Consider the following 26,738-nt stretch of genomic DNA (forward strand, 5'->3'; position numbering starts at 1 on the left):
GAGAAAATAATGAGCTACAAAAACATTTTTTAAGTTGCTGAAATTCTTACACGATTTCTACTGTTTTTCCCCCACAAAAAAAAATTAAGAAAAAAGAAAAAAGAAACACGTTTTATGAGTAAATGTCCAAAAAAAAAAAGAATAGTGAAAATTACAAGGAGGGTAAAATAGATTGATAGTAGTCAATCTTTAACATCAATTACACCTTCTACAGAAATTTGAAATCTAGCTTCAGCTTCAGCCAAACACGGCGAACTCACTACTTTGCATATTCGCTCCTCTCCTCTTCCTTTACGCATAGCCAGCCTGTTTCGTCACCGTATATAAATAAATAAATAAAACAACAAATAAAAACAAAAGCACGAAAAAGAAAAAGAAAAAAACGAACCTAGTAGTAGTAGCATGCGCCATAATATTTCCACCAATGGGTTTGAACTGAGGCCCAGCGAACATGGCGGATCCATCCACTTGAGCAACCACTTGGTTCGTTATTACAACAGCCACCCCAAACTACAAAACACGAACAACGTGTTTAAACAGCAAGCTTTTAATCTTACTCGTTAACTTAAGATAAGATGCGATATAGAATTAACCTCGTCTGCTAATTTCTGAAGGCTCCTCAAGAACTTGGCGAGATGCATTTGCCTTGCCGATAATTCCCCTCTGCCCGAAAAATCTGTCCTGTATAGAGCTGTAGCACTATCTACTATCATCAGAGCAAACCTGCATTCATCAAAAACGTGTTACAGTCAATACTCGATTGCCTCGAAAATCGCGTGTATAAACCCTAATTAGTTTATCTAAGTTAATGAGACGATATTGCAAAACCTGGTTTCGACCATCATGGATGCAGCTTCTAGAAGAAGCCTGGATTGATGGTCGGTGTTGTATGCTCGAGCATAGGCCACATTCTCCAACACATCAGGACCGTTCAACCCAAACCTACAAGTTTTTGTTTTTTACGACGTACGAGTATTATAAGCAAAATAATGCAATGTATAATAAACAGATTATTATTTCAACCTCGATGAAGATGGTCCCACCTGTCTGCTATCTGTAGTAATCTTTGTGGTCTGAATGTTCCCTCGGCATCAATGTACATTGCTTTTCCCTCACCGCCACCTTGGTCTAACGGAAGCTGTAACATTAACCAAAAAAAAAAAAAAATTAAAGTCATTAGTAATTAGTAAGTTGTTATCGAGTAGGGTTTATTAAAATTAAGATGATCTTACTTGACAAGTGACACAGAGTGTATGGCATAGTTGAGTCTTTCCAGAGCGGAACTCCCCATATAGTTCGGTTATCGACCCAGTTTCGATTCCTCCTGTTAAACATAAATAAATAAACGATATAAAACGAAGTTGTATAGCTGCATGGGTATATTAAAGTATGCGGTCAATATCAAACCTTCTAAAATTTTATCAAGTTCCTTCGAGCCAGAAGTTATTTGAATTATATCAACTCTCTGAGCATGGAATTGACCAGCACTCGTGAAACCCAAAGGCACTAATTTAGAAGCTGTTGACAGTTATCAAAGAAAAGTCAATATGCTGTACGATGAACAAAAAAGGCGAAGAGACAAGAATATCATATATCTTGAACGAGAAAAACATGCCTGCTTCGATTATTTTATCAACTTTTGCGTCACTGATTCCTTTTATTAGCAGAAGCTCCTTCCTTGGAGAATATGCTACAGATTCCACAGTGCACAAGCCTGCGTCTTTGAGCTTTTTAATGTCAACGGCAGCAATCCCAGATGCCTAAAGAATAGCAGATAAATTAATCTTTAGAATCTATATAAATATCAAGTTTTCGTACAGCCAAATTGAATTTATAAGAGCTAAAGGTATCAGCTACATTTACTTCTTGAAATTCAACGGGCTTTAGTAATTTAAAACTACACTGAGTAAGGACATTAGTACGATAGTACCCCTAGCATTTATTTAACAACGAGAATTGAGGGACGAAACCCACAAAAGATTTCGTCTGTTATTCATATGTCAAAATCCATTTTTATTATGGAAAAAATCAAGGAAATTTTTTTGAGTTGCACCCTTCTTAGCCCTTAACGAGAGCTCGATGAATTTTCTTAGGGTTTTTCCGCCTGCCCAAGCTTATCAAAAATAACTGTCTTAACCATATTCTGTTATGTCTAGATAAGAGTATAAAGAACATCAACGAACTTCCCTCATCGTAGCAAATGATGAAAAGACAGTCTAAAATCATAAATGATTTGCACCCAAACCCTCGTCTCAATCTAGCGAAAACATCATGCCGCTCAAATTCACCAGATGCATATGGCATTACAACATTTGAGGGCAATCAAAATTTTCCATATCATTTTAAGAGTTCCTCAATGCGGCCATTGAATTGTATTAATCGACAACCTAACTCAATGAAATCGAACGGATCCCTCGTCGCCCAAAAGCATAATCGAATAGCGGAAAATTGAAACCCCAAAATGATAGATCTTTACGGATTACGACCATTGAAAAACCAACCCATCAAATTCTTCGCAAATAAAAAAAGGTCGGATTTTGAAAATTCCCCAAAAATCTAGGTGAATTAAAGAAAACCCATTTCAAAGAAACATAAAACCCATAAAATTAAGAGAGAACAATCGATAAATATTGAGAAGGTGGAAGGTATTTTCGACCTGAAGTTGCTCGACTGGAATAGGGCCATGGTGAACTTCTTCCACTTCCTCCTGTTGTTCTTGCTGCAACTTTTGCCTTTTCTGCTGCTCCATCTATGGCGCTACCCCGTGAATCAGTGTGTGTGTGTGTGTGTGTGTGTGAGAGAGAGAGAGAGAGAGAGAGAGGGAAATGGGAGGTTTTTGAAGTGTTTTCGAAGGCGCGAAAAGGAGATATTTACAGAATTGGAAGCAGAAGAAACTTCTTGGGTAAGCCTTTGAGCACTTAGGTAATCTACTTGGGCTTTTTAATAGTTGGGCCTAACACACCCTGTTTTGGACTTTTTTAAGGGCCCAATTTAGAGTTTTATTTTGGGTTCTATTAATGGTAAATTACGAATACCCCTCTAAAACTCAAAACTAAATTTTGCAAAATGCCACCATCTATACGTAATTGTCAAAATTCCACCAAATGTTTTTTTACATCTTACAGCGATCCGTTTGTGTGATTTGTCATGGAATATTTTTTATTCTGAGTAATATTTTCTGAAAAATGTCGATTATACCACTATAGACGTGGCATATTTTTATACTACTTTTTAAACGAAAAAATTACCCTTCGAGAGCCTTTACACGGAATCCTCACTTGTTCTTAAATAACAATTTCACAAATTTTCAGTACTTCATTACCCATATGAGGGTAATTTTTTTTCTGTAAATATTAGTATAAAGAAATGCCACGTTTAGCAAAGATAAAATTGATATTTTTTGGAAAATATTAACTGGAAATAAAAAGATTCCGTGGAAAATTAAAGCATAGATAAGATGGGTATAAAACGAAAACAAACGTTTATGATATTTTGATAATTAGTGGCGATATTTTGTATAATCCCAATCCTAAGAAGTCCCATCAATCAAAACCTCCAGTTAGTTGGAGTTGAATTTATTATGGAAAATTCAATATTTGTAGGTCACTGAAGTCACATCAATTAAGCAAATTAACTGCAATGAATTATTGGATGTTTTATTCAGAAATATATAATTAAAGTTCAGATTATGCTGATTAGTTAATAAGCTTAGCTGTAATTCAACTTTGCCAAGATTTTGACGTTACACCCTCTCTCTCTCTCTAGATTTCATCAAACATCTTCTATAGCTCAATATCCAAGTTTATTGTTTACAATATATTTCGAAATACATTAAAAATCAAGTAATATATGCATTTGGAGACATATTCCCCAATATATTGGACGACAAACAAAACATCTAGAAACATCCATCAAACTTTTAACCATCATAATACGACGACGTATATACATATACATATACATACATACACATCCCATGTATCTATATATTATGTTATAGGCCAGAGACGAAAGTGACACCGGTGGAAGGCAACCACGAATTCCCACCAATGAAATTAGACACCGTAAATTTCGCAGCCTCCGCCGTGCCGATAACTTTGAATCCCGGCCAGTTCACCCTGCCGGAAGTCGCGCCGCCGGGGCCCATATTTTCATACTCAGCGAAATACAGCGTCCTGTAAGTTGAACCGGCGGCGCCCTCCCACTCGGCCCACCCACGGCTCGAAATCTCGCCGTCGATGTTCGTCTGCATCACCACCGCCCTCGAGTACTGCTTCCACGGCCGCCCCAGGTACGAGTCGTACGAGCTCTTCACCGGCGAGAAATCCGCCCCCACCGTGATCTTACAGTTCTGCACCGAGAACCCCGTGTTCTGCCCCGGGTCGGACCGCCCGTTCGCCAGGATGGTGTTGAACGCGCCGCCGTTGCGCGGGCGGCGCAGCACCAGCGTGCAGCTCTGGAACACGGCGGCGGCGTTCCCGAATATGAAGTCCACGGTGCCGTAGATATCGCACTCACGGTAGAATTGACGGAGGGAAAGGGCGTACAGCGTGTCCTGATAACCCGAGATACTGCATCTGTACACCACGGAATGATCGGAGGCGACGGTTAACGCGATTGCTTGGTGGTTTTCCGGCCCCGCCGTGTTTTGGAATCCGATATCCCTCGCTATGAATCCATCTCCCGTTATTGCTGAAAAAATTAAAAATAAATTAGTCTCATATGATGCGCAGATTAGCATGCCCACCAGCTGTATGATAGAATGACTCAGAGAGAGAGAGAGAGAGAGATTACTGAAAGTTGCAGATCCACGTAGGTTAGAGCCCTTGCCAACACTACTACCGCCGGAGATGACAGTGGAGTATTTTCCGTCGCCGATTAACGTAATCCCATCTTTATTAGTGTTAATCTTCTCGTTATAAGTACCAGATTTCACATATATTACGAAACGGCCACCCGTTGCCGCCTGGATTGCACCCGAAACCGTTGTGAAATCGCCACTCCCGTCTTTTGCGACGACGGCGCTTGCTTTTACTGCTCCCGTGCTCTGAAGCAACTTCCTGTCTCCGGCAGATACCCACGCCGGAAATTGGAGAAGACTGCGGCGGCCCGCCGGAGATTCGCTAGGGTTTCCGGTGATCCGGTTCACCAGGGCTAACGGGTTGCTGATCAGTTCGGAAAGATAATCCATTTTATTGTATATTTTTCCCACGTAGGCATTTGATGCCACGTGTTCCTCCATCGTGTCCTTGCAAGTTTGCTGGAATGTGAGAGCTGCACTAAGCCATGTTTGGATGTCGGCTTTGTGATTTTTTGGTGATTTTTGGAGCAGTTCCATTGCTTGGTTCAGTCGTTTTAGTGACATTTTCATGAGTTCGTCACAATCATCTACAATACATACATACATGTTTATATACATATATATATATATGTGTGTGTGTGCGCGTTGACTTTGACTTATACGTAAAAATTTAGATTTTATATGAAAGAATAAAATATACTTGTGATATATGAAAATTAAAAATAATTATTATTAAAAAAAAAAGATGGTTTTACGTACCGATAGCTGTTCGGATAGGTTGAGCGGCAGGAGAGTTGAGACGGGAGTTGATAATAAGGCTGTCGAAATAGGAAAGAGGGAGATTTGTCTCGTGAATAGTCTTGTTAACGAGTGCGGACAACAAATCGATGTTTTGATCGTTCGTGGCTGTCAAGGTTTGGACACACAATGTCGGATATCTTGTGTAACCGCATTCGCGCTTAATCAAGGGCTCTTCGTTGTTTGCTGCACATGATACTGCAATCAAACATGATAATATTATGAATAAAATAGGAAATTGGATAATGCATTTTGATGTTGCCATTTTTGTTAGGCTTAAATTGGAAAGAAATAGTATTGGATGATGGTATGAATGAATGGATTAATGGGGAAGTAAGGGCCAAGGCTTTTTATAGAGGGGATAAGTACTTTGGTTTTGGGCATAATTGCCATTTATCCATTTGGAATTATTAGTTTATATTATTTCTTAATTAGTTGTTAGTACTTTAGAAACAAAATTAAGGGTTAATAAATAGTTATTTTGTTCATTATTATTACATTGAGTCATCAATTTAAAACATCTATTTTTTTGAATTTTGATTGTAATTGTTACTTTCAGTCTCACACATCCATCTCACCTATTAGGCAGTTTAGGGTTAGCCGAGCTCGCCTGTTCTGGTAGACTCGAGCTCGAGCTCGTCGAATTTCTTCTTCTTTTTTTTGGCTCGAGCCGGTTCGTGGGTTCACGAACAACTAAAAAAAAAACTCAAGCTCAAAATATTTGAGTTCAGGCTTTTTTCGAGCCAACGAGTTGACTCAGCTTGTTTATCACCCGTAGTTTTTACCTAGGGATAAATTTCTTCTCTTTTGGTGAGTTTTAATTCCTCAACGATTGTTTCTCTAATTTTCCTCGTGCGATAATTCTCGAAATAATTATCACGTAACTTTTTTATTTATTGATAATTATTATCATGTGACTTTTGCAGCTAATAGACACATCAAATGAATGAAATTTGAGGGTCACGTTATTATAATACCTTTTTAATTTTCTTAAAACGTAAGCCTACTGATTTGATTATGGATAACGAGTTCTCAACATGACGTTTAAGGGTGATATTTAATCAACCTTATTTCAATTTACTTGAAAATTAAAGTTCCACGTAATTTATTATTATGAATTTGAAAAAAAAAAAAGAAGAAAAAAAAACATTATTTCAATCTGAAGATGTCTTAGGGTCTTTTAAACAATTAATGAAAAGTGTTTGATAAATTAAATACTTTATAAGAAAAAGAATTTTTTTAATAAGTTTTCGGATAAATCACAACAAATATTAAATATTGTATAAATTGTTGATTTTGAAAAATAATAATATAATTGACATATATATGATTTGTTGTTTAAAATATTAATAATTATGTATAATGGAAGACATAAAAATTAATTACGATAATACGGGGTTCCTAATGATGTAGGGTCCTGTGGATAATTAGTCAAAAAAAAGAAAATGATACCCCAACAATGAACGTATAGTGTACATATCAACTAACGCCAATGGATAATAATATCAATAATCCCTCAATAATTTAATTTAATTTATCGATAACCATTATTTATAACTAACTACTATATTTAATATATAATATGCCAAGTAATTAATAAGATACATGCATACGAGTGGAATTGAACCATAGAATCCGATGACGCAAGTTCCAATTTTAGAACAATTTTATTTATTTCGACTCCGACTTATTCATTTCGAATTTTTCTATAATTAAAATCGGAATTAGGAAGTACATATAAAAATAAAATAAAAAAATCCGATCTGATTTGTGTGATTTCACTACTAGAAAATCACGATTTAGCTACGGATAATAGCATCGAACTATACATTCGTCGCTAAAATAGAGAGTTAGTGACGGAATTAGCGACATCGTACAAAATCGTTGCACTAGTTATAACACTTCACTTATAGAGACGGATGTTAGCTACGGATGATAAATTTGTTTCTAAATAAATATTTAGCGACGAAAATTAGTGATGGCCACAAATGTGTTTCTAAATATAAATATTTAGCAATAGATTTAGTGAAGGACGACATATCCGTGACTAAATAAAATATTTAGTGATGAAAGTAGCTATGACCAAATTTGATTGAAAAAGTAAATATTTAAACATTTATTTTTCTTTACTACTATAAATTATTTTTAGTACACTAATAGAAAATATTCCTTGAGCAGGGTACACTATTATATTTATATATATTTAAAATTAAATTTACAACAAAGTAATAAATAAAATATTAACCTAAAATTAATTTGAAGAACAATAACCCAAAATATCAAAAGTCTCACCCTCCGCTTCCATTTTATTATTTTTATAATCAGACTTTTCCTTCAAAAGCCGGTGGAGCCCTAATGCATACCCCATCCCACCATTTGAAAACCCAAGTCCAACGATAAAGGAAATCCTTCAATGGGTTTCACTCGATTTTTCTCAGGTTGGTCTATTTATTATTTTCTCCATTTTTATAGATTTCTATACAATGTATTTTGGAGAGGTAAGAAACCCAATTACTGTTTATGTATATATTATTGCTGCTTTTTAGGTATTGCTAGAATTACCCATTCAGATTTTTCAGTCAGGGAAGGAACGATTTATGTTGCTGCAATTCCTAATCTCAAGTTCTTCTCAATCTTATCCAGGTACAAGTTCTTTCTTCGGTTCGTTATTTAAGTTATCTATGAAAACCCTAGCATTTGCTTCTTTGCTCATTTGAGTCGTAGTTTAGATATTGAAATTACAATATATATTTGAAATCTATCCCAACTCCTGTTTGCCGGGATCCAGTTAATTTTAAGATTCTTTATTGGGCTTATGAGGTATGTTTCAGAATGTATTCTTTGAAATGTATTGTCCAATATTAATTTTTTTTTTTGTATTTGTGTGTTGGTGAATTTGATGATAGATTTGTTTTGTCTTTGTGTTTTGTTGCTAGAACAATTTGTATTCATAAATTTTATCAATACCTAGCCATCTTTATATATGCTTCCTTCCAATCTGAGTAGAAAAAAAAAATTCCAGTATCGATTCCTCTACTTACTGTAAAGGGAATTGGGTGTTGCAGCTACTTTCATTAGTTAACTTTGTGTTTGTGGATAACTTGTAGTTATTATGTAACAATGATAGATACATTCAGACTTTATCAGATTTATGGTAATATAACAATAGAACTGGACATATACTCCACTAACAAGGATTGCATCAAGATGCTTATTGGGAACAAAGTTGATGTTGTTAGTCATTTTTTCCCTTGATTTCTCATCATTTTTTTTATCATTTATGTTTTTTTTATGCTTGCAAAAATAATTTCAAACAATCTGTATTTACTAATATTTTTTTTGGTTACTTATTTAACAGAAATACTGCCAATTTAGTTAATTAAACAAGTTGTCGGTAAAGATTATGTGGGGCAATATTTTGAAGAGCTTGCACAGCACTTAACAAGGACGAGTACATACTTTACTTCTAACTTGTCTTTCTGACCGTATGCCTACTTATTCCTTGCACTATGGAACAGCGAAACGGATCTAATTTTATACATGTACAATGGTAAGTCCACTTATCATTTTCCCTTTTCTTTTGAAGAGAATGGTGTAAACAGAGTAAATTTGCTTCTATTTATTGAACATTTGGATATATAAGCTAGATATTAGCCATTGAGTAGCATGATCTTTTAATATTAATGGGACTGATTTCTGATTAGTGGCTTATAATTCTTCTAGGAATCTCCTCAAACATCAAGGATTTAAAGTGTTGTAGAAATGCTGCTGACTCTATGCTACTAGAATGCTACTGGAAGGAGACTGAGGTTTGGTTCGATTTACTTATCATTTCTCAGTTTTCTTATCTTGTCTCTTTCACCACTGCTTCTCTTGGTAATTATTTTCAGCCGCAATTGCTAAGTTGTAAGTTAAATGTTTTACCTTGCTATTTATCTTCATCCAAGTTCTCTTCTTTAGATTTAAGTTAATATTTAGCTAATCATATTTTCCTTATTTTATTTTAGAAGAAAACCATAATTCAAGATGCTATCTAAGTGAGGCGCATAAAAGTCGAGCACAATTATCTGCTGGAGAGAAGGTCGGCAACTCGGCAATGCACTTACAGAATATAATTGAAGTTTTTTATTCTATGTTGCAAGCTGTCAGAAGATTATTAGTAATTAGTAGGCCATTTGTAGTGCACATTTATAAAATTGTCTGCTGACTTATTATGTATGATAATTTTATTGGTAAATATTATATAAATATTTGCATTGAGCTATTTATTTTTTTTAAAAATTAATTATTTTTTTGCAACGGATGTAGCAACGACTCTGTCTCTATCAAATATAGTGACAGGTTTAGTGACGGATTATGTATTGCTAAAATATCGACGATTGTAGTGACGGATTAGTTTGTTCCTAAAACTAGCGACGGATTTGGCAACGTTGTTGTTTTGTTACTAAAACTAGCGATGGATTTGTACCTTACGTAGCTAAATTTTAGCGACGCGGCTTTTAGCGACAAATATGGATACGAGCATTATCTGTCGCTGAAGCTATATTAGCGACGGAAGTTAGACATTTAGCAACAGATTTGGCCGTAGCTAAATCATGATTTTCTAGTAGTGTTTCCAGCAATACACATACTCGATTTCTTGTATTGTTAAAATTGAAAAAGCTTTGCCATAATTTAAAATTTAGAGTTCACTTCTTCTATGCTCATTTTGTATCACTAATGCTAATTTAATAACTTGCTACAGTAAAAAAATCAATTTTGTTATATAGTTATCGAACTAACTAAATATTCAATTTATAATATATATATATATATATATATATATATATATATATATATATATATATATATATATATATATATATATATATATATTTTTTTTTTTAATTTCTAATATTACTAAAATATCAAATTCCCATGAACTGGTAATTAGTATTTTTTTTATATATATAAAAAAGATTAGACCAAATTAGTGGTACTACTTACTGGCTGCTAGCACGGAACAAGTCAACAAGATATCAATAATTGAATAAATAGAACCCAATTATGGGATTAATTGGGCAATAAAATAATCTAAATATAATATAATAGCACTTTAATTTCAGGATTTGACCAGGCAACGTAAAAAGTTGCAAAATGTCAAATCCACTTTTTGTTAATATGAATAAAAGCACACAGTCACATTCAGAAATGAATATGATATCTTAACTAAATTTAGCTTTACTACACGAAGAAGAAGATGAGGAAGATTGTCACTATTTTATATTCCCAATTGTATTATTTATTGGCTAATCAGTGTTATTAATTACGAGCTTATCTTAGCTTTTTTTGCCTACGTGTCAATGGCTAAAACACCCATTGTCAAGTCATAATTAATTAATTAATCAATTATTATTTTTCCATTCCATAGTTGATTATTCAAATAATGATCATTTCTGCCGACCAACAACTTCCTAGCCTTGCTAATACAAAATCACTTTTTTATAATATAGTTATACATTCAAGAGCTTACAAATTTCATTTGATTGGTTTTATCTTGACAATCGAATGGGAGTAGCACTTATAAACTTATTGCAAATAAGTCGATTTTTGCCCCCAGACACGACTCAACTTAACTGTCCGAACAATCATGTTCAAAAACATGTTTACAACGACACAGAGAAGTAACTCAAATTCTAGACGTCTGTTTTTATTTTATTTTACGAGAAAACGTAGATTTTTATTAGGCGATATATATGCCAAATACGAAGAAAGTTCCGGGCCTTCTTTACAATCCATACCAAGAGTACTATTTATTAGCCCCGGAAAACTCAACCCCTATGATCACATTAATTGCAATATATGATATTAATATCTAATAATTCCCGCCAAAAAGAAAATTTAGTTTTGAGGATCAACTGTCGGACCATTGGGCCTGGAATAACATTTTCTTGATTTACAATTCCAGGGCCTGTATGGAATTATCAAATGGGCTTGCTTACACATCAAATTCTAATTTTTTTATTAACACGTGTGAAATACTCAGATATGTAATGTAAAATATGTATACAACAACACGTGTATGTGTATGCATGCAAGATAGATCACAAAACCAAATTAAATGTAATCAAAGTTTTATTCCTTCACTTATGAAAAAACTTCCTAGTAATAATTAATTGTATAAAGGAAGTAATACAATACAATAATGACATACACACACCCAACCCAAACAAACAAACAAACACACACATCCTTTGCAGAAAAGCCCGACAAACAATTATCAGTATATGAACAATCAATCCCTTTTGTCGATCAAAACTGAAGGAATTAACAAATAAATTAATAAAAACCCACATCCTAAATAAAACCCTTTTTTCTGTCTTAAAACTCAAATAAATAAATAAAAGAAAAAACAAAAAGAAAAAAAGAAAAACACTGCTGCTGCTCAGGTAAACATGCCAAAACGCACAGGTACGTCAGGGTTCTTAAGCCAGGTTTCCCCCTGTAAAAAGGGGCCCACACTAAACTTCACCGCATCTTCCTTCTTAATCACTTTACACCCCGGCCACTTCACGCGCCCAGTAGTCGACGCGCCCGCGCCTTTATTATTATACTCAGCGTAGAAAAGCGTTTTTAGGGCAAAATCGCCGCTCCACTCCATCCAACCCTCCGCCTCAATAAAATCCCCAATCTCCGTCTCCATCACCACCGTTCTCGAATATTCCTTCCACGGCCGCCCGAGGTAGCTCCTGAATTTAGCCTTCTCCGGCTCCAATTTATCGTCGGCCAGGATCCGGCAGTTCTGGATCACGATTCCGGTGGTTTCTCTCTTGTCGATCCTTCCCTGTGCGGTCACGATCGTCTGCTGGTTGTCCATCGGCTTCCGGACGTAGATCAAGCAGTTCTGGAAAACCGCCGCCGCGTCGCCGAAGATGAAATCGACGGTGCCGGTGATGTAGCAGCTTCTGTAGAACTGTCTGTGCGTCTGCGCGTAGAGTGTGTCTTGGTACCCTTCCATTCTGCAGTTGACGAAGATCGAACGGTCGGCTTGGACTCGCAGCGCCACCGCTTGGTGCTTTTCCGGCCCCGCCGTGTTTCTGAACCCTAGCGATTGGGCCATAAATCCATCTCCTAGTGCAGCTGCCATTGCAGAAATAAAAAGGTTTCACTTTTAGAGAATTTTTTTTATTGCATTTGGCTCCCATATATTTCTCTAATTGTTAAAAACTCCCTATGATTCAATTTTGTTAACTAATTACACCTAAAAATGCACATTACATGGGCTTGTTTAGCAATAAAATAAAATAAAGGGTACTAAATGAAATAAACTATATTTTTGTGTACCAAATGTGGCAGTTTGAAAAGTTGGAACACCATCAACGTAATTCTTTTTGCCGGTGATAATGCTCTTCTGTGATCCATCTCCGTACATTGTAACGTTCTCCATTTCCTTTGTAACGGTAACACTCTCATCGTACACACCTTCTTTAACATAAATCACATATCTGCATTTTATATTCACAATCAAAATTATTATTTCAAAATAAAAATAAAATAATTAATTATAAAATGATCCATACCGGCCGGAGTATTTCTTGGGCATTGCACCCAAAGCCTTGGAAATAGTGGTGAAATCCCCACTCCCATCTTTCGCCACGGTCACATTCGGAGTGAACTTGGTGGGCCCACCGGCCTTCAACAGCCTCCGCAAATCGTTATTCACCCACGCGGGGAATTCGCCGTCGTCGACGCTCACGAGTTTGCGGTGCGCTTCGTCTCCGAACGCGGAAAGGATGGAGGAAACCTGGGAGACAATGGCGAGCGCGTTGCTGCCAAGCTCCCTGAAAGTCTTGAGCATTTTCTGCATGGAAGTTTTCTCCTCCCCCTCGGGGAACCCGTCGATGCAGGTTTGCTGGTAGGAGAGGACGGCGCTCAGCCAGTTGTTTATCTCCGGCTTCAAGGTGGAGATCTTGGTCAGATCTTTGCCGGCGACGCTCGAGATGGAGGTGTTCAGCTCCTCCTTTGCGTCCTTGAAGAGCACCATGCAGTCGTTGAAGGCGGCCTTTTTGAACGGGTCGTCGAATTTGAGGGCGGCGGCCTTCTTGATCACGTCGTCGATCTCGGCGGCGGCGGCGGCGAAGGAGGCGCGGAGGATGTCTTGGGGCTGGGCGGTGTGGTTGTCCTTCACGGCCTTCAGGAGGCTGTCCTCGCAGGTCTGCTTGTAGTCCGTGGAGGCGCAGACGGTCTTGACGGCCTTCTCGGCCACGTTCACGGAGGCGACGGTGGTGGGCTTGGTGGCGCCGGCGGCGGAGGAGTGGGTTGCGGGGGAGGCCTTGGTGTTCTGCTCGGTGGTGACGTGCTCCGTCTTTTGGTAGACGAGGACGCAGATGGTGGCGGCGGCGATGAGGAGGAGGGTGACGACGGAGACGGCGGCGATGGTGAGCCTCCGCCGGAGTTTTTGTTTCTTCTCTTGCTGCCTTCGTTGTGAGATTAGGTCGAAATCCTGGAACGCCATTTTATTATTTGTTTAATATTTAGTATTTATTTTGTTTTTATAAAGAATATATTTTTTTTTCTCTGCCTTGGCTTTTGGCTTGTGTATGAAATAAGCCAAGGCAGGATTTGATGTTTTCTTCGGATATTTTTATAATGGGTGGTATAGTTATATATATCTGTTTTTATTGTTTTAGGGTTGTGGATTAAATTTTTGTTTAATTGGAGTGTGAATTTGAGTGGCTTTGGAGTAGTGTCGGAGTTTAGTTAAGTGAGGTCTGGATTGGAGAATTTTTAGGACAACTTCTCTTCAGTTTTATGGTTGGAAAATGGTTGATCCATCCTTTGACCTCGTTTTATCTTCCTTGTTTCTCGTTTCACGCATCATTATTTTTTGAGTTTAATACTACTAATAATTATTTGTGGCCTAAATGTATTGGTATTCTCACAAATTAAAAGAAAAATATATTAAGAAAAAGAAAATTTTATTATTGCCGAAATGTGTTCATGTTAATTATTAGGTAGTTAAATGCCACGCCTCTTATTTACACTGAGTGAATTGTATAGGTATGTATATGTAATTCTGTATAGATTTACGGTTCAAATAATCTATCCCGTGTAAATAAATAGATGTAGCATCTAATTTCCCGTTAATAGCGCATGCATGATAAGCTGATAACCCTATCATTATTTTAATTAATATATATACATGTGTCCATTAATCACATATCATATTTGGATTGTAGATGTTACATGAGGTGAAATACATCGGATCATCTTGAATTATTAATTTACACAAATAACACACATACCGACATACGCCCATGTGTATATGTACTTAGCTGATGGTTATTTATATAAATCTATGATTCAAAACTATCCAACTTGGCTGAACTTGAATCTTGAGGTTAATTGCTTTCGTTAAGTACTAGTGATGTTCCTATGTTGTCAATTAGTAACTTGTATTGGTTATTACTATATTGAATTAATGATATGATTAGTGATAATATTGTGACAAAAGTTATTGTCCTAAAAATATGATAATATATGTTGTCACTCCTTAATGATTGAATGTGCATATCGTGTTTAATCTAGCTTCAAAATTGTTATTTACAAAAAAATAATGAAGAAGTTTGACCTAGCTATTCATAGATATGAAATTAATTTACATATATGTTACAAAAATGCAGTTGATATTTCCAATTTTTCATTAGTTTTTTACTTTGTATTATTAGGGTATTTATCATTTAAAAGATTAATAGATTGATTTTCTTTGATTTTATTTATTTATTATTATATGCTTTTCCAAAAAAAAAAAAATGAAAAATTCATATAGTAGCAAAAAACTATATATATAATTAGTAACTCGTAAATAACCAATCAGGCAATCACGGTCACGATCAAATTACAAATCGCCTCGCCTCCCAACTGCATAATCATCCAAACAAATAAAAAAACACAAAAACTTAATATCAACTCACACCTTCTACAATTAACAATACTTAGAATCAACCCCCACAAATACAACTAATTATGCATCTCCACCCCAAAATAACACTATCTATTTATCATAGATACCCTTCAAATATTATACTTTGATCAAAATCACCCTCAAACGGCGCCCAACCCGGCGGTGTACTTAACCCCGGTCGAAGGCAGCCAAGTATTCCCGACAATAAACTGCGACACCGTAAAGTTACTAGCCTGAGCCGAACTATTCAAAACTCGATACCCGGGCCATTTCACACGGGCCCCCAGCCCGGAGCCCGGCCCGTAATTCATATACTCTCCGTAAAACAACGTGTCCAGCGCAAAGTTATCCGCATTCCACTCGAGCCACCCCTCGGGCCTGACACTACCGCTAATGTACGACTGCATGATCACCGTCCGCGAGTACAGTTTCCACGGCCGGCCCAAATACGTCTGTGTCGTGTTCAGCACGTCGTTCGCGACGGAGATGTTGCAGAACTGGATCGAAAAGCCCGTATTTTGAACGGGCTCCTTTCTGCCCTGTGCGGTGATGGTGTTCTTCTGGTCGGGGAGGCCTTTTCGGGCCTGGATATTGCAGTTTTGGAAAACCACCGCTCCGTCGCCGAATATGAAGTCGACAGTGCCCGTGATTACGCATTCTCGGTAGAACTGGCGCTGCGAGTGGGCGTACAGTGTGTCCTGATAGCCTCTAAAGGCGCAACGGTACAGAACGGAGAGATCGGAATCCGAACGGAATGCAACGGCTTGGTGCTTTTCCGGCCCGGCCGTGTTCTCGAATGTTATGTCACGCGCTATGAATCCCTGCCCTTTAACAGCTGCATTTGAAAGAAAATTTATTAAGATAGTCAAATTTATAGGTATTGCTCGAATCGGACCGATCAGATTAGAATAAGCACTTTCGATAAAATTCAATATTTTTTACAAGTGAAAAATTAACTTTAATTCCCTTTAAACAAAAAATCGGAAACTGTAATTTTAATAATTGAAATAAAAAATATTTTTCCAAAATCGATTTTTTTAATCCGGAATCGGAGGAATTTAAAAATCCTAAATTTTTATTCACTAAAATTATAAAATACATAAATCACAATCGCATCGAAATCTTATATATATACCAAATCGAAAAACTTGGAGCATAAATAATCCATCTGAAATTGAATTTTTTTGGATCAGAATCGTCGGAAATTGAAAAAATGTCGTTCTAATTTCCAAGATTGTATCTTTTTCAAGGTTACCACGAATGAGGGTCCTAGCATCAAAGATATTATGGGGTCCTAAATAAATATAAAACATTTAAATACAGTCAAATGAAATCAAGAAAGTAGATAGACAATTATACCACGAGACATGTCCCATGTGCTACACTACATAGGTTATTAATAAATTATTATTTTGTTGGCCCCTACTGTGTTACTAGATATTGAATATATTGATGTAGTATAAAATTTATGTCTAACTCCAACCTACACAAAATTAAATTCACTTCACCACATTAAATGGATCAATTTGTAAGATCATTTAATTAATTTTATTGACTATTTCAACAACGAATAAAAATATAATCCTCCTTTTGGTTAATTTTTCCATTATTCATGATAATCTTGTGTGATTAATTAGATTAATTAAGGTATTAATTAAACGTCTTACCGAATGATGCAGTGCGGTAAGTGGTCCATCCGTCGATAAAATTGCGATTACCGGAAATAACGGTAACATCGACGCCATCTCCGATCATCATTATATTCCATTTCTTCTTACCAATCTCAACATAGTCCTTGTACACACCTTTCTTCACATAGATAATATATCTTCGGTTGCTATACTCGGGCGCGGCCTCAATAGCATCTTTTATACTTGTGAAATTCCCCGTCCCGTCGGCGGCAACCACCACATCCGCCATTGGGCCGTTGGCCACTTGGAGAAGATTCTGGTCGTGGGTTTTCACCCAATCCGGATATTTGTCAGTGTTGGGGATAAGTTTTCTACTACCAACACCTTTGTTGCCGCCGCCCGGGGAGGAGGCGGCTTTAGGTGGTGGGGCCGGGGCGGTCTTGACGGCGGAGAGCATGTCGTAGATGAGTGAGGTGACTTGGTCAAGGCTGCCAACAACTAAGCTTTTGACAATGCCATTTGTGCCTTCAAACCCTAGGCTGCATGTGTCTTGGTTAGTCAATGCTCCACTCAACCATGTCTTCATATCGGACCCCACGTTTCCAGTTCCATTATCTTTCGCTGTAACGCGTTTATATATACGCAGTTTTCATCACCGTTAATTAGTATAATTATCGTTCGATTACGTACGAGACAAAAAACAAAAACAAAAAACAAAAAATCATTAATTAACGAAGGAGTAACTTTTTTTTTTAAATGTCTATTACATTTGAATCGTTAGCGCGTCACGATATTTAATATCGTTAATAAAACCGTATTAATTGTGATCTAATAAGACTGATATATGCAATAAAATTTAATATCCACTGATAAGCTAGCTGGATCACCAACATTTGGTTTGAAATTTGAACTTATGATAAGATAATAATTATGTGGAGATGTAAAAATAATAAAACTACAAATTTAAATACTAATAATTAATAAGCCACGCATATATATATATATATATATATATATATATATATATATATATATATATATATATATATATATATATATAATATATATATATATATATATAATATATAGTATTAGTAAATTCTCATGCATAGGGAAAGTGTATTCCTTTTTTTTTTATGGGAAAAAAAAAAGTCAGACAAAGATTATTTACAGCGCTATGCAGCTGTTAAAGAAAAAGGTAGCAAATGAAAATAAAATAAATAAATAAAAGTTGAGAAATTAAATTAATTAATTACCATTTGGATTTTTAGAAGCAGACATTGTCAAGGTCAACTCGTCAATGGAAAGATCCATGAGGTCAAGGCAGTCGGAAACGGCATTACTCTGCCGGAAATCGCCGCCAAAAGCGCCGGAGAATCGAGACACGAGAGAAATCACCTGCCGAACTATGGCGATAGTAGACATAACCGAGCCCGCGAATTCCGACGCCGGCACATTCAAACACTCCGTCTGCTCATTATTAGAATCATCCGACTTCCCGAAACCGACAAAACTCGTAAACAAAACAAACACCAGCAGAAACACAAATTTCAAGAATGCAGACGCCATGGATAAAAAAACTTATGAATTGAAAAAAGGAACTCTGGCCTAACTATAATTAATATATTAAAAGGGAAGATCAATTATATTACTTGGAATAAAAATGAAGGATAGAGAGAGAAAAAATGCGTGAAATTGGGTGTGTGTATGTGTGTGAGAGAAAGTGGTTGTAATAAATAGAGGGGGAGAAGAGATCGATGGCTAAGGTAATTTGGTTATAAGGTTGGGGCAGGTGGGGGGGTGTATTAAAGGCTGAGCAAGAACTTATGCATTATATTTGCATGGATTATATTCATCACCTTCTTTATTATATTTACCTTTCATTTTTCACTTTATATATCGGAAATATTAGAGCTTTCGTCCCTCGAGTTTGCACTGATTTCACATTTAGTTCTTCATGTCAATATTTTTGGTTATTTTACAGTTAATTTATTATTAATCTGTTAGTTGTGGCAGTAATAGAAACACGCTTGATTCGGTTAGTACTAAAGAAAATTTGATGGAAATGTACTAAAAGTGTTGAATTTAATTTTGAAATATGGAATACTAATTTTTTTTTAAATTTTTTTTTTTTGGTATGTGAACAAGAAGAACCAATGAGAAATCGAGGTAAACCTTAAGGAACGAAATTTGTGTTTTTCTTAATGCCGAGGCGGGTTTTTTTATTACTATTATAATTTGGAAATTAAGCTGATGTATGAAGTAATAACTAATTACGAGTCGATATGCATGGTTAACCTAGTATGATTTACGTCCCTACTTCCATCGTGCACAGTTTACATCTACTACATTAATTATGCGCGAAGTTCAATGCAACGTCTTTAAAATTGACATATACACGTAAGCATACTCTGAATTTGCCCACATAAAAGCTTCTGCAGTTCAAAAATATAATTACCATGGAAGAACTTTCTTTTTTCTTTTTTCTTTTTTCTTTTTTCTTATTTTTTTTCAAATTAACGAAAAGGAGAGGGGTGTCGGCGGTCACCGCCGAAGTGTGAGAGGAGTGAGAGTGAAAGAATTCATTTCTTTTTACAAAAGCGCGCGAATCTTAGGAATGCGTGCCAGCCCATTATTTAATTAGCTTTTTCCTCTTTTCTCTTCTGTTTAATTTTTCTCCCTTTCCAGATTGCCTTTTTTTTATTAAAAATAAAATGAAAAATTCTGTCATTTCTTTTATAAATATTTTAAATAGCACCTAATTATACTTTTAAATGTCTTCTCTTTTCGGGTAACTTTGCATTTTCAATAATTTTAAGAAGATGAAATCAGGGAGGCTTTATCTGAAGCATTGATTGTAGTTTGGTGGTAATTAAGATCATAAATCGTAATTATTAAGTTTATGGTGCAATTATTTAATATTTTCATGTGATTATAACATCAAAATATTTTTTTTAATTATCATTCTTGACAAGGTTAAATAATACAAATGCAATAAAAAAAATGAATTACACTGGATTAGAAGAAAAGAAAGTATTGAATTAACAGGCTTTAAATCTAAAACATACAGATAAATTAGTAATTTTAAAAATTAAGAATAACTTTTTTTTTTACAATATACCTTACAGTAAATAATTGAGAAGAAATAAAAATAATAATGGTAAATTCATTGAGAAAAAAACATTAATAGCGGTCAATTGCAAATGCAGTTGCTAGTTGCTACAATTGATGTGCCATAAATTGCAAATGTAGTTGCTATATATATATATATATTTTTTGATTAATTATTTCATTTGACTTTGAGGAGAGTTATGCATTTATTAATTGCAACCACATATACTATATACTATGATTGATGGCCCCTTCAGCTCATAATATTCTTGTGCATTTCATTTATATTAAATCCATCACCATTATTTAATTTTCCTACTCAACCAATTAACAGTGGCAATCTGCTATTGGTCGTTGGATCATATTAAATTTGTCCCTTTTAAAGCGATCAAATTTTGTAAATTCGGTATCGAAAATTAAGAGATTGAGTTGATTATACGAAGCTATGCCACGTTCCGTTAGTATGAGTTTGACAATATTTGTCGATGTGGCGGAGGTCCAGGTATGGGTAAAGAAGTAATCGACCATCGATATGATGTATACTGGATTCATCGAACAGATTTTTCCCGTTTTCTACCGAACAAATATTATAGAGTGAAAAATGACGTAAGCATCAAATGGAGAATTGATATTGATGATGAAAATGAGATAATGAAAAAGGGATAAAGAATCACATGCAACGCGGAAACATCAATATCTATATTTCGTATTAGGAAAAAGACTAATTAATTAAAGAGGGCCCAAAAAGCGCGTTTTTTCCTATGAACTATTTTGGCCGAAATAGTTATAAGCGTGTTTGTTATTGCGGGATTTCTTCATAATAAATTAATAAATATTTAAAACATCATATTAAATAATAGATTGGTCAATGCGTAAGTTCGGGCATGCATTAAATTTCATTACGTATCCCAAATGCACATGCGTTTTGATCCGTCGAAACCCTTTTGAGCTGTCACTTTTTTTTTTTTTTTTTAATTTTTTTTTTATTTTAGTTATTAATATTATTATTATTATTAATATTTTCGGCAATGAAAAATTCTGCATCAATCATGTATGTGTGCTATGTCTATTTGGGTCGGTCCAATGGATCTACAATTTCTTAATTTTATTGGATTAAGAATCCAATATTGAAGACAACTACAATTGATGTTCAATCACCTTCAAATAAAGTTTGAGCCCGATAATTACAATCAAGTAACTTCAGCCCAACCAACTTGATATACATAAAGATTACAATTCATTTGTTAAGGTACGTCTAATATGCGAACAATACAACTGCTCGTATTCTTTCTACGACTTTTGTAATCCATACGTCTGACTTGAGTGTCGGAGAGGTTTTCGTCAGATCAACCGCATGTTTAGTTTACGTGTTCTCTGATCGCAGGTATTTCAAGGTCATCAAACTCGTGAGTCAGTGATTCACTTAATTTGCTCTTCCAGCCCATCATATTTCAACTACATCAGATGATCTATCTCTAGACTCGTCAATGTGCAACCAACTCTATAGGCGCATCGAGTAAATCTACACTCTCGTATAATAACTTGCAAACCATGCGAGAGAAATAAACTTCATTAAGCTGACAATGTGTGACAAACTCCACCTTACGACCGTTGAAAATGGAGGATTAATTCATCAATTTACACAAATTCACTTGCTCCAATCGCTAGATTATCTCTATATATACCTATTATTTAAAGTTTGATAAAGTAATGTAATAATCTAAGATAATGAGGAACACCAGACATTATAGACATTGCGTATGGGATTCTAATTCCTTTTATATGCTGGAATTTATTCCATGTTACAAATGTTGATTGTTACGCCCGTATGGGTATAGCTCAACTGGTTTCGAATGTAGTAAGTTGGTACAAGGTTTTAGGATCCGCTATCTTAATCGATCGTTGAGCCACCATGATTTACATTCCTCCATCAAATACCGGATAAGGAATGGAGCCCTGAAGGCAGGGATTTGGCACAAAGTTGATTGTTACGAATTGATGTTTTTATTTTATTTTTTATTTTTTTAAATTTTGTTACTAACAAATAAAATAGCATGAAATTGGATCATACACTATGATATTCCAAAGAATTATGTTATGTCCAGTTAATAAATAACTTTTATGCAGCCCAAATACATTGTTTGAATTGACTCAATATTGTTTCCTTCTATCGAGTCCAGCCCAATTACTAGTCTAAGTTGTATTAAGGGTAAATTACGAAAGCCCCCTAAAATTTGGCAAACTTACAAAAAACCCAACCACCTATCAGTAATTGCCAAAATCCCCCCCGACGTTTGTTTGTATCTTACACCAACACCCTGACTATATGATTTTTTACGGAATCTTTTTTATTCCATCGATTTGCCCCCGAAAAATGTCAATTCTACCCTTGCAGACGTGACTTTTTTTATATTACATTTTTTATATTACATTTTTTTCATAGGGTCTAACAGTAATACTAAAAAGTTGCGAATGTGTTATTCAAGAAAAATAAAGATTTCATGTAGCATAAAGAAATGTCACGTCTGCAGGGGTAGAATCGACATTTTTATAAGGAATATTCCCTCGAATAAAAAACAATTCATGAAGCATCACACCTTAAGGGGGTGAGTGTAAGAAGAAAACAAATATTATGCAAATTTTAGTAATTACGGTTATATGGGATGTTTTAGTAATTAAACACAGAATTAAAACAATCATTTTCTTATTGAGAAATTTCCAAAATGGACCAATCTTGTATCACAAGACCGGATTATTCACAGAAATACAAATTGGATAAAAAAAAAAAAAAACAATAATAATAAAAGCACAAAACAACAACTCCATTCATCCGAAGTCCGAGCTGAAATTGGTGAAATTAATTAAAGGCCAAGAGAAAACGGAAAGCCAGTAGCCGACAACCAATTCCCGCCGCCGATAAAATTACCCGCCGTAAAAGGCGTCGCCTGAGAAGCACTAGTCAGCACCCTGAACCCCCTCCACGTCACCCTGCTCCCCGTTCCAGCTCCAGCGCCGGTGTTCTGATACTCCGCATAGAACAGAGTGTTGAGCGCGAAATTCCCATCCCACATGAACCACCCCGCCGGATTAATCACGTTGCTTATCTCACTCTGCATAACGACGGTCCTCGAATATTCCTTCCACGGCCGTCCAAGGTACGTCGGAAAGCTGCTCTGGACTGGTCGGAGGTCGGAGGTGGCGCCGATTCTGCACTTCTGGATAACAATTCCGGTGTTCTGGTTGGGGTCGTCTCTGCCTTGGGCGGTGACCATGTTCCGCTGGCCGGAGTTGGGGCGGCGGGCGTGGATGTCGCAGTTCTGGAGTACGGCGGCGGCGTTGCCGAAGATGAAGTCGACGGTTCCGGCGATGAGGCAGCCGGTGTAGAACTGGCGGAGGGAGTGGACGTATAGGGTGTCCTGATATGCAAGCATGTCGCAGCGGTAGAAGGCGCAGAGGTCGGCGTTGACCCGCAGCGCCACCGCCTGGTGCTTTGACGGTCCGGCGGTGTTCTGGAATGTTATGTCCCGTGCCAGAAACCCGTCGCCGATAACCGCTGCGCATGCAAACGAAATTATTAAACTAAATATTTGTTTTTTCTGATTAATTATTTCATTGGACTAATATTCACATTTAAAAAAAAAAAATGTGATTTCATTTTAAAAAAATGTTAATTCTGATTTCAATTTAAAAAATTGCTCGACATCGAAAATTAGGTTACAGAAACCACAATAGAAGAAAAAAATCGGAATTTGAATTGGAGAAACTTTATTTTTATTCCTAATATATGATGCATAGTAAATTAAATATATGTAATAATTTTAATTTTATTGATATTATTTTAATAAAAAATCAGATTCCAAATCGAAACAATTGAAAATTCAAATTTGAAATTTAAAGTTGAAACGAAAAAAGTTGTTCCGATTTATTTATTACCTATCCAATTAAATTATTGAACAAAAGAAAATAAATAAATAAATAAATGTTTGCGGGCCCGGCGGCTTTTAGTCTAAAAAGTAAAAATAATGCAATCTCGAGGTCCGTAACGTCATTTCACATTAATGTTATTCTTAAGTATGCAAACGGCGTCGTTTTACTTCAAATTAAAGTAAACCCGAAATTAGTTAATTATTAAATATTGAATTAATTTAAATGATTTGGAGTTTGAACTAACCAACAGTGGCAGAATTGAAGGTGGTGCTGCCATCAACTACATTCCGGCTGCCGGTAATAATGGTGGTCGACCGTCCATCTCCGACGAACATTAAGTTAGTCTTCCTTCTCGAAATCTCCACATTCTCTCTGTAAACCCCAGCTTTTATCCTAATCACATACCTCCTAGTACTTCTCTCCGGCGCCGCCGCCACCGCCGCGGCAATAGTTCTGAAATTCCCACTCCCGTCCGCCGCCACCGTCACATCAGGAGTCACCGTCGATGACTGAAGCAGCCTCCTATCTCCGGCCGACATCCACTCCGGCCACTCACCGGAAGTATCCTCCCCAAGCCTCCTCCCCTCCGCCGCCGGCGAAGAATTCAACTGGGCCATTTCAGTATCGGCCAGGTTCTTGATTATGGCGAGCACATTGCTCACGAGCTTGAACACGTGCTTCTGACCGGCGATGAGAACTTTCCGGACAACCTTATCGGCATTCTCATGGGAGAATCCGTCGAGACAAGATTCCTGGTTTGTCTGCGCCGCGCTCAAGAGGGACATGATTTTCTCCTTGTGGTCGGCGATGGTGTAGTTCTTGTATCCGTAGTCCTTGAGCTCCATTTCCGTGTCCCGGAGCTCCTCCAGCGTGTCGTCGATCACCTCCAGGCAGTCGTGCAGCGCGCCCTTCTCACGCGCCGTCAGAGACTTGCTCCGGGTGGACCCCACTTTCTTGACGGTGAAGTAGTTCCGCTCCACAGTGTAGATTGTGTAGTTGAGGGCGGTTATCAAAACGTCCCTGCTGCTCTTCATGCTGGCGGCCGGAGCCGCCTCCTGGATCGTCCAAATGCAGAGCTCCGGGTACAGCGTGACGGAGCAGGTTGACTTGACCACCGAGTAGTGGCTGACACTGTATTTAGCAACCCCGGCGCCGTGGATGGAGGCATGCTTGTGGGATTGTACGGCGGCGACAGAAACAACAGCAGCGACAAGTAGCAGCAGAGAAGATAATGCCGACAGGAGAATGAATTTGCGCCTGGATTTGGGCTTGTTTTCTGACTGCATATTTTCCATGGATGTGTCGGTGTGAAAAAAGAAAAGGCCTGAAAATGTTGTAGACACAATAAATAAATAAATTGTGTTATCTTTATGAATGATTAATTGCTTTTGCATGGTCAGGATATATAGGATTATCTACCTTCCACGTGAATTTTCTGTACCTGTTTTTGGAAATATCTTATTTTTTTATTTTTTTCCCAATTTTTATTAAGAGTCGGACAAACGGTCACCGGGAGGAAATGTCAGATTACCAAAAATAATTCTACATATTCTTCAATTTGTACTCGTTTTATTCCATTCGAGCTCGATTTGTTCAAACGGGATGATCGTAAGATGTGTCTGTAAATATCAAATTTTGATGCATCAAAAACTGCATTTTTGCACAAAACGAAAACAAACTAGCGCCCATTCTACGGAATCTATAAGATTTTGTTCACTTAGACACCATAAAGATGGATGTGTAGAAAATTCATAGTTGAGAGGGCTGATTGTAATTACCAAATAGATTAGGGGTTTTTGTAATTTAAACTTACATCATGTGAGCGGTCGTCATTTTCAATTTTTATTAATAGTTTGGATTATTCATTTCCAATAAAACTTTTAATTAATTAATTAATTAATTTATTTTATTGCATCTTTTGGCAAAAAAAAAGGTGGGGTGGGGTGGGGTTGGGGGGTGGGGGTGTGAGGCATCAATCACTATTAGTCCAGCGCTCTTGTCGAGTTTTGAGGTCCCCTTCTTATCTAGTTATTGCATCTCACGCTGTACAAATGACATACTTTTCCACTTTCCAGATACACTATTTTGTTTATTTATATTCGAATATTCTCCAAAAATAAGAAAATTCATTGAATTTATATATGTGCATTATGCACCTACACATCATATGGACTAATGTTGATGGATTTCAGTTTGGTAAGATTGGACCAAACCTTTCATATTGGGCTTATTAAATTAGTATAAGAATAAAATGTATGGGTTCTAAAAGATTTATTGAGTTCACCGATCAAATACACGTGAAAGACAATGCCTGTGTAAAAGTTCATAGGAATAAAACGCGTTAGTGCCAAGCTCGTTAAAACGATGTTTCAAGGTTATGCAGTTAATAAGCTCACCAACCCATTAGAACATACTAAAGACGATCAATAGGATAAGTGGCGAACTGAATGAGAACCGTTGAAAAAAGAGACCCGAAGAAGTATTCCATGAATAGATGAAGCGAGTTTAATACAACTATGTACAAATT

The 26,738-nt window shown here is 36.5% G+C and overlaps 5 protein-coding genes and 1 long non-coding RNA gene across 6 annotated transcripts; 1 reads left to right on the forward strand and 5 right to left on the reverse strand.

Moving 5' to 3' along the window:
- Positions 1 to 10: 10 nt before the first annotated feature.
- On the reverse strand, positions 11 to 2,880 carry RAD51 (RAS associated with diabetes protein 51). The gene is made up of 9 exons (XM_012992560.2): positions 2,657 to 2,880; positions 1,616 to 1,760; positions 1,408 to 1,518; positions 1,233 to 1,324; positions 1,044 to 1,138; positions 829 to 942; positions 594 to 723; positions 389 to 510; positions 11 to 306 (listed from the first exon to the last, which is right to left on the reverse strand). Exons 1-9 carry the CDS (start codon positions 2,747 to 2,749, stop codon positions 183 to 185), a joined length of 1,026 nt encoding a protein of 341 aa, XP_012848014.1. The 5' UTR covers positions 2,750 to 2,880; the 3' UTR covers positions 11 to 182.
- Positions 2,881 to 3,766: 886 nt separating this feature from the next.
- On the reverse strand, positions 3,767 to 5,917 carry LOC105968155 (Plant invertase/pectin methylesterase inhibitor superfamily). The gene is made up of 3 exons (XM_012992777.2): positions 5,561 to 5,917; positions 4,795 to 5,388; positions 3,767 to 4,692 (listed from the first exon to the last, which is right to left on the reverse strand). The coding sequence occupies exons 1-3, from the start codon at positions 5,862 to 5,864 to the stop codon at positions 3,995 to 3,997; spliced, it is 1,596 nt and encodes a 531-aa protein (XP_012848231.2). The 5' UTR covers positions 5,865 to 5,917; the 3' UTR covers positions 3,767 to 3,994.
- Positions 5,918 to 9,061: 3,144 nt separating this feature from the next.
- On the forward strand, positions 9,062 to 9,863 carry LOC105967999 (uncharacterized). The gene is made up of 2 exons (XR_016034783.1): positions 9,062 to 9,505; positions 9,610 to 9,863. It is a non-coding gene; the product is annotated as an uncharacterized LOC105967999 (long non-coding RNA).
- Positions 9,864 to 11,695: 1,832 nt separating this feature from the next.
- On the reverse strand, positions 11,696 to 14,124 carry LOC105968123 (putative pectinesterase/pectinesterase inhibitor 45). Its single transcript, XM_012992743.2, has 3 exons — positions 13,159 to 14,124; positions 12,923 to 13,083; positions 11,696 to 12,718 (listed from the first exon to the last, which is right to left on the reverse strand). Exons 1-3 carry the CDS (start codon positions 14,091 to 14,093, stop codon positions 12,024 to 12,026), a joined length of 1,791 nt encoding a protein of 596 aa, XP_012848197.2. The 5' UTR covers positions 14,094 to 14,124; the 3' UTR covers positions 11,696 to 12,023.
- Positions 14,125 to 15,404: 1,280 nt separating this feature from the next.
- Positions 15,405 to 19,042, reverse strand: LOC105968114 (pectinesterase/pectinesterase inhibitor PPE8B). Its single transcript, XM_012992731.2, has 3 exons — positions 18,430 to 19,042; positions 17,210 to 17,794; positions 15,405 to 16,377 (listed from the first exon to the last, which is right to left on the reverse strand). Exons 1-3 carry the CDS (start codon positions 18,740 to 18,742, stop codon positions 15,683 to 15,685), a joined length of 1,593 nt encoding a protein of 530 aa, XP_012848185.2. The 5' UTR covers positions 18,743 to 19,042; the 3' UTR covers positions 15,405 to 15,682.
- A 3,929-nt stretch (positions 19,043 to 22,971) lies between these two features.
- LOC105966819 (pectinesterase) lies at positions 22,972 to 25,582 on the reverse strand. Its single transcript, XM_012991397.2, has 2 exons — positions 24,456 to 25,582; positions 22,972 to 23,837 (listed from the first exon to the last, which is right to left on the reverse strand). The coding sequence occupies exons 1-2, from the start codon at positions 25,504 to 25,506 to the stop codon at positions 23,146 to 23,148; spliced, it is 1,743 nt and encodes a 580-aa protein (XP_012846851.2). The 5' UTR covers positions 25,507 to 25,582; the 3' UTR covers positions 22,972 to 23,145.
- Between the last annotated feature and the right edge of the window lie 1,156 nt (positions 25,583 to 26,738).

The sequence above is a fragment of the Erythranthe guttata genome, chromosome 12 (genome assembly GCF_056151865.1).
Source record: "Erythranthe guttata isolate IM_541 chromosome 12, IM_541, whole genome shotgun sequence".
Classification (NCBI taxonomy): domain Eukaryota; kingdom Viridiplantae; phylum Streptophyta; class Magnoliopsida; order Lamiales; family Phrymaceae; genus Erythranthe; species Erythranthe guttata.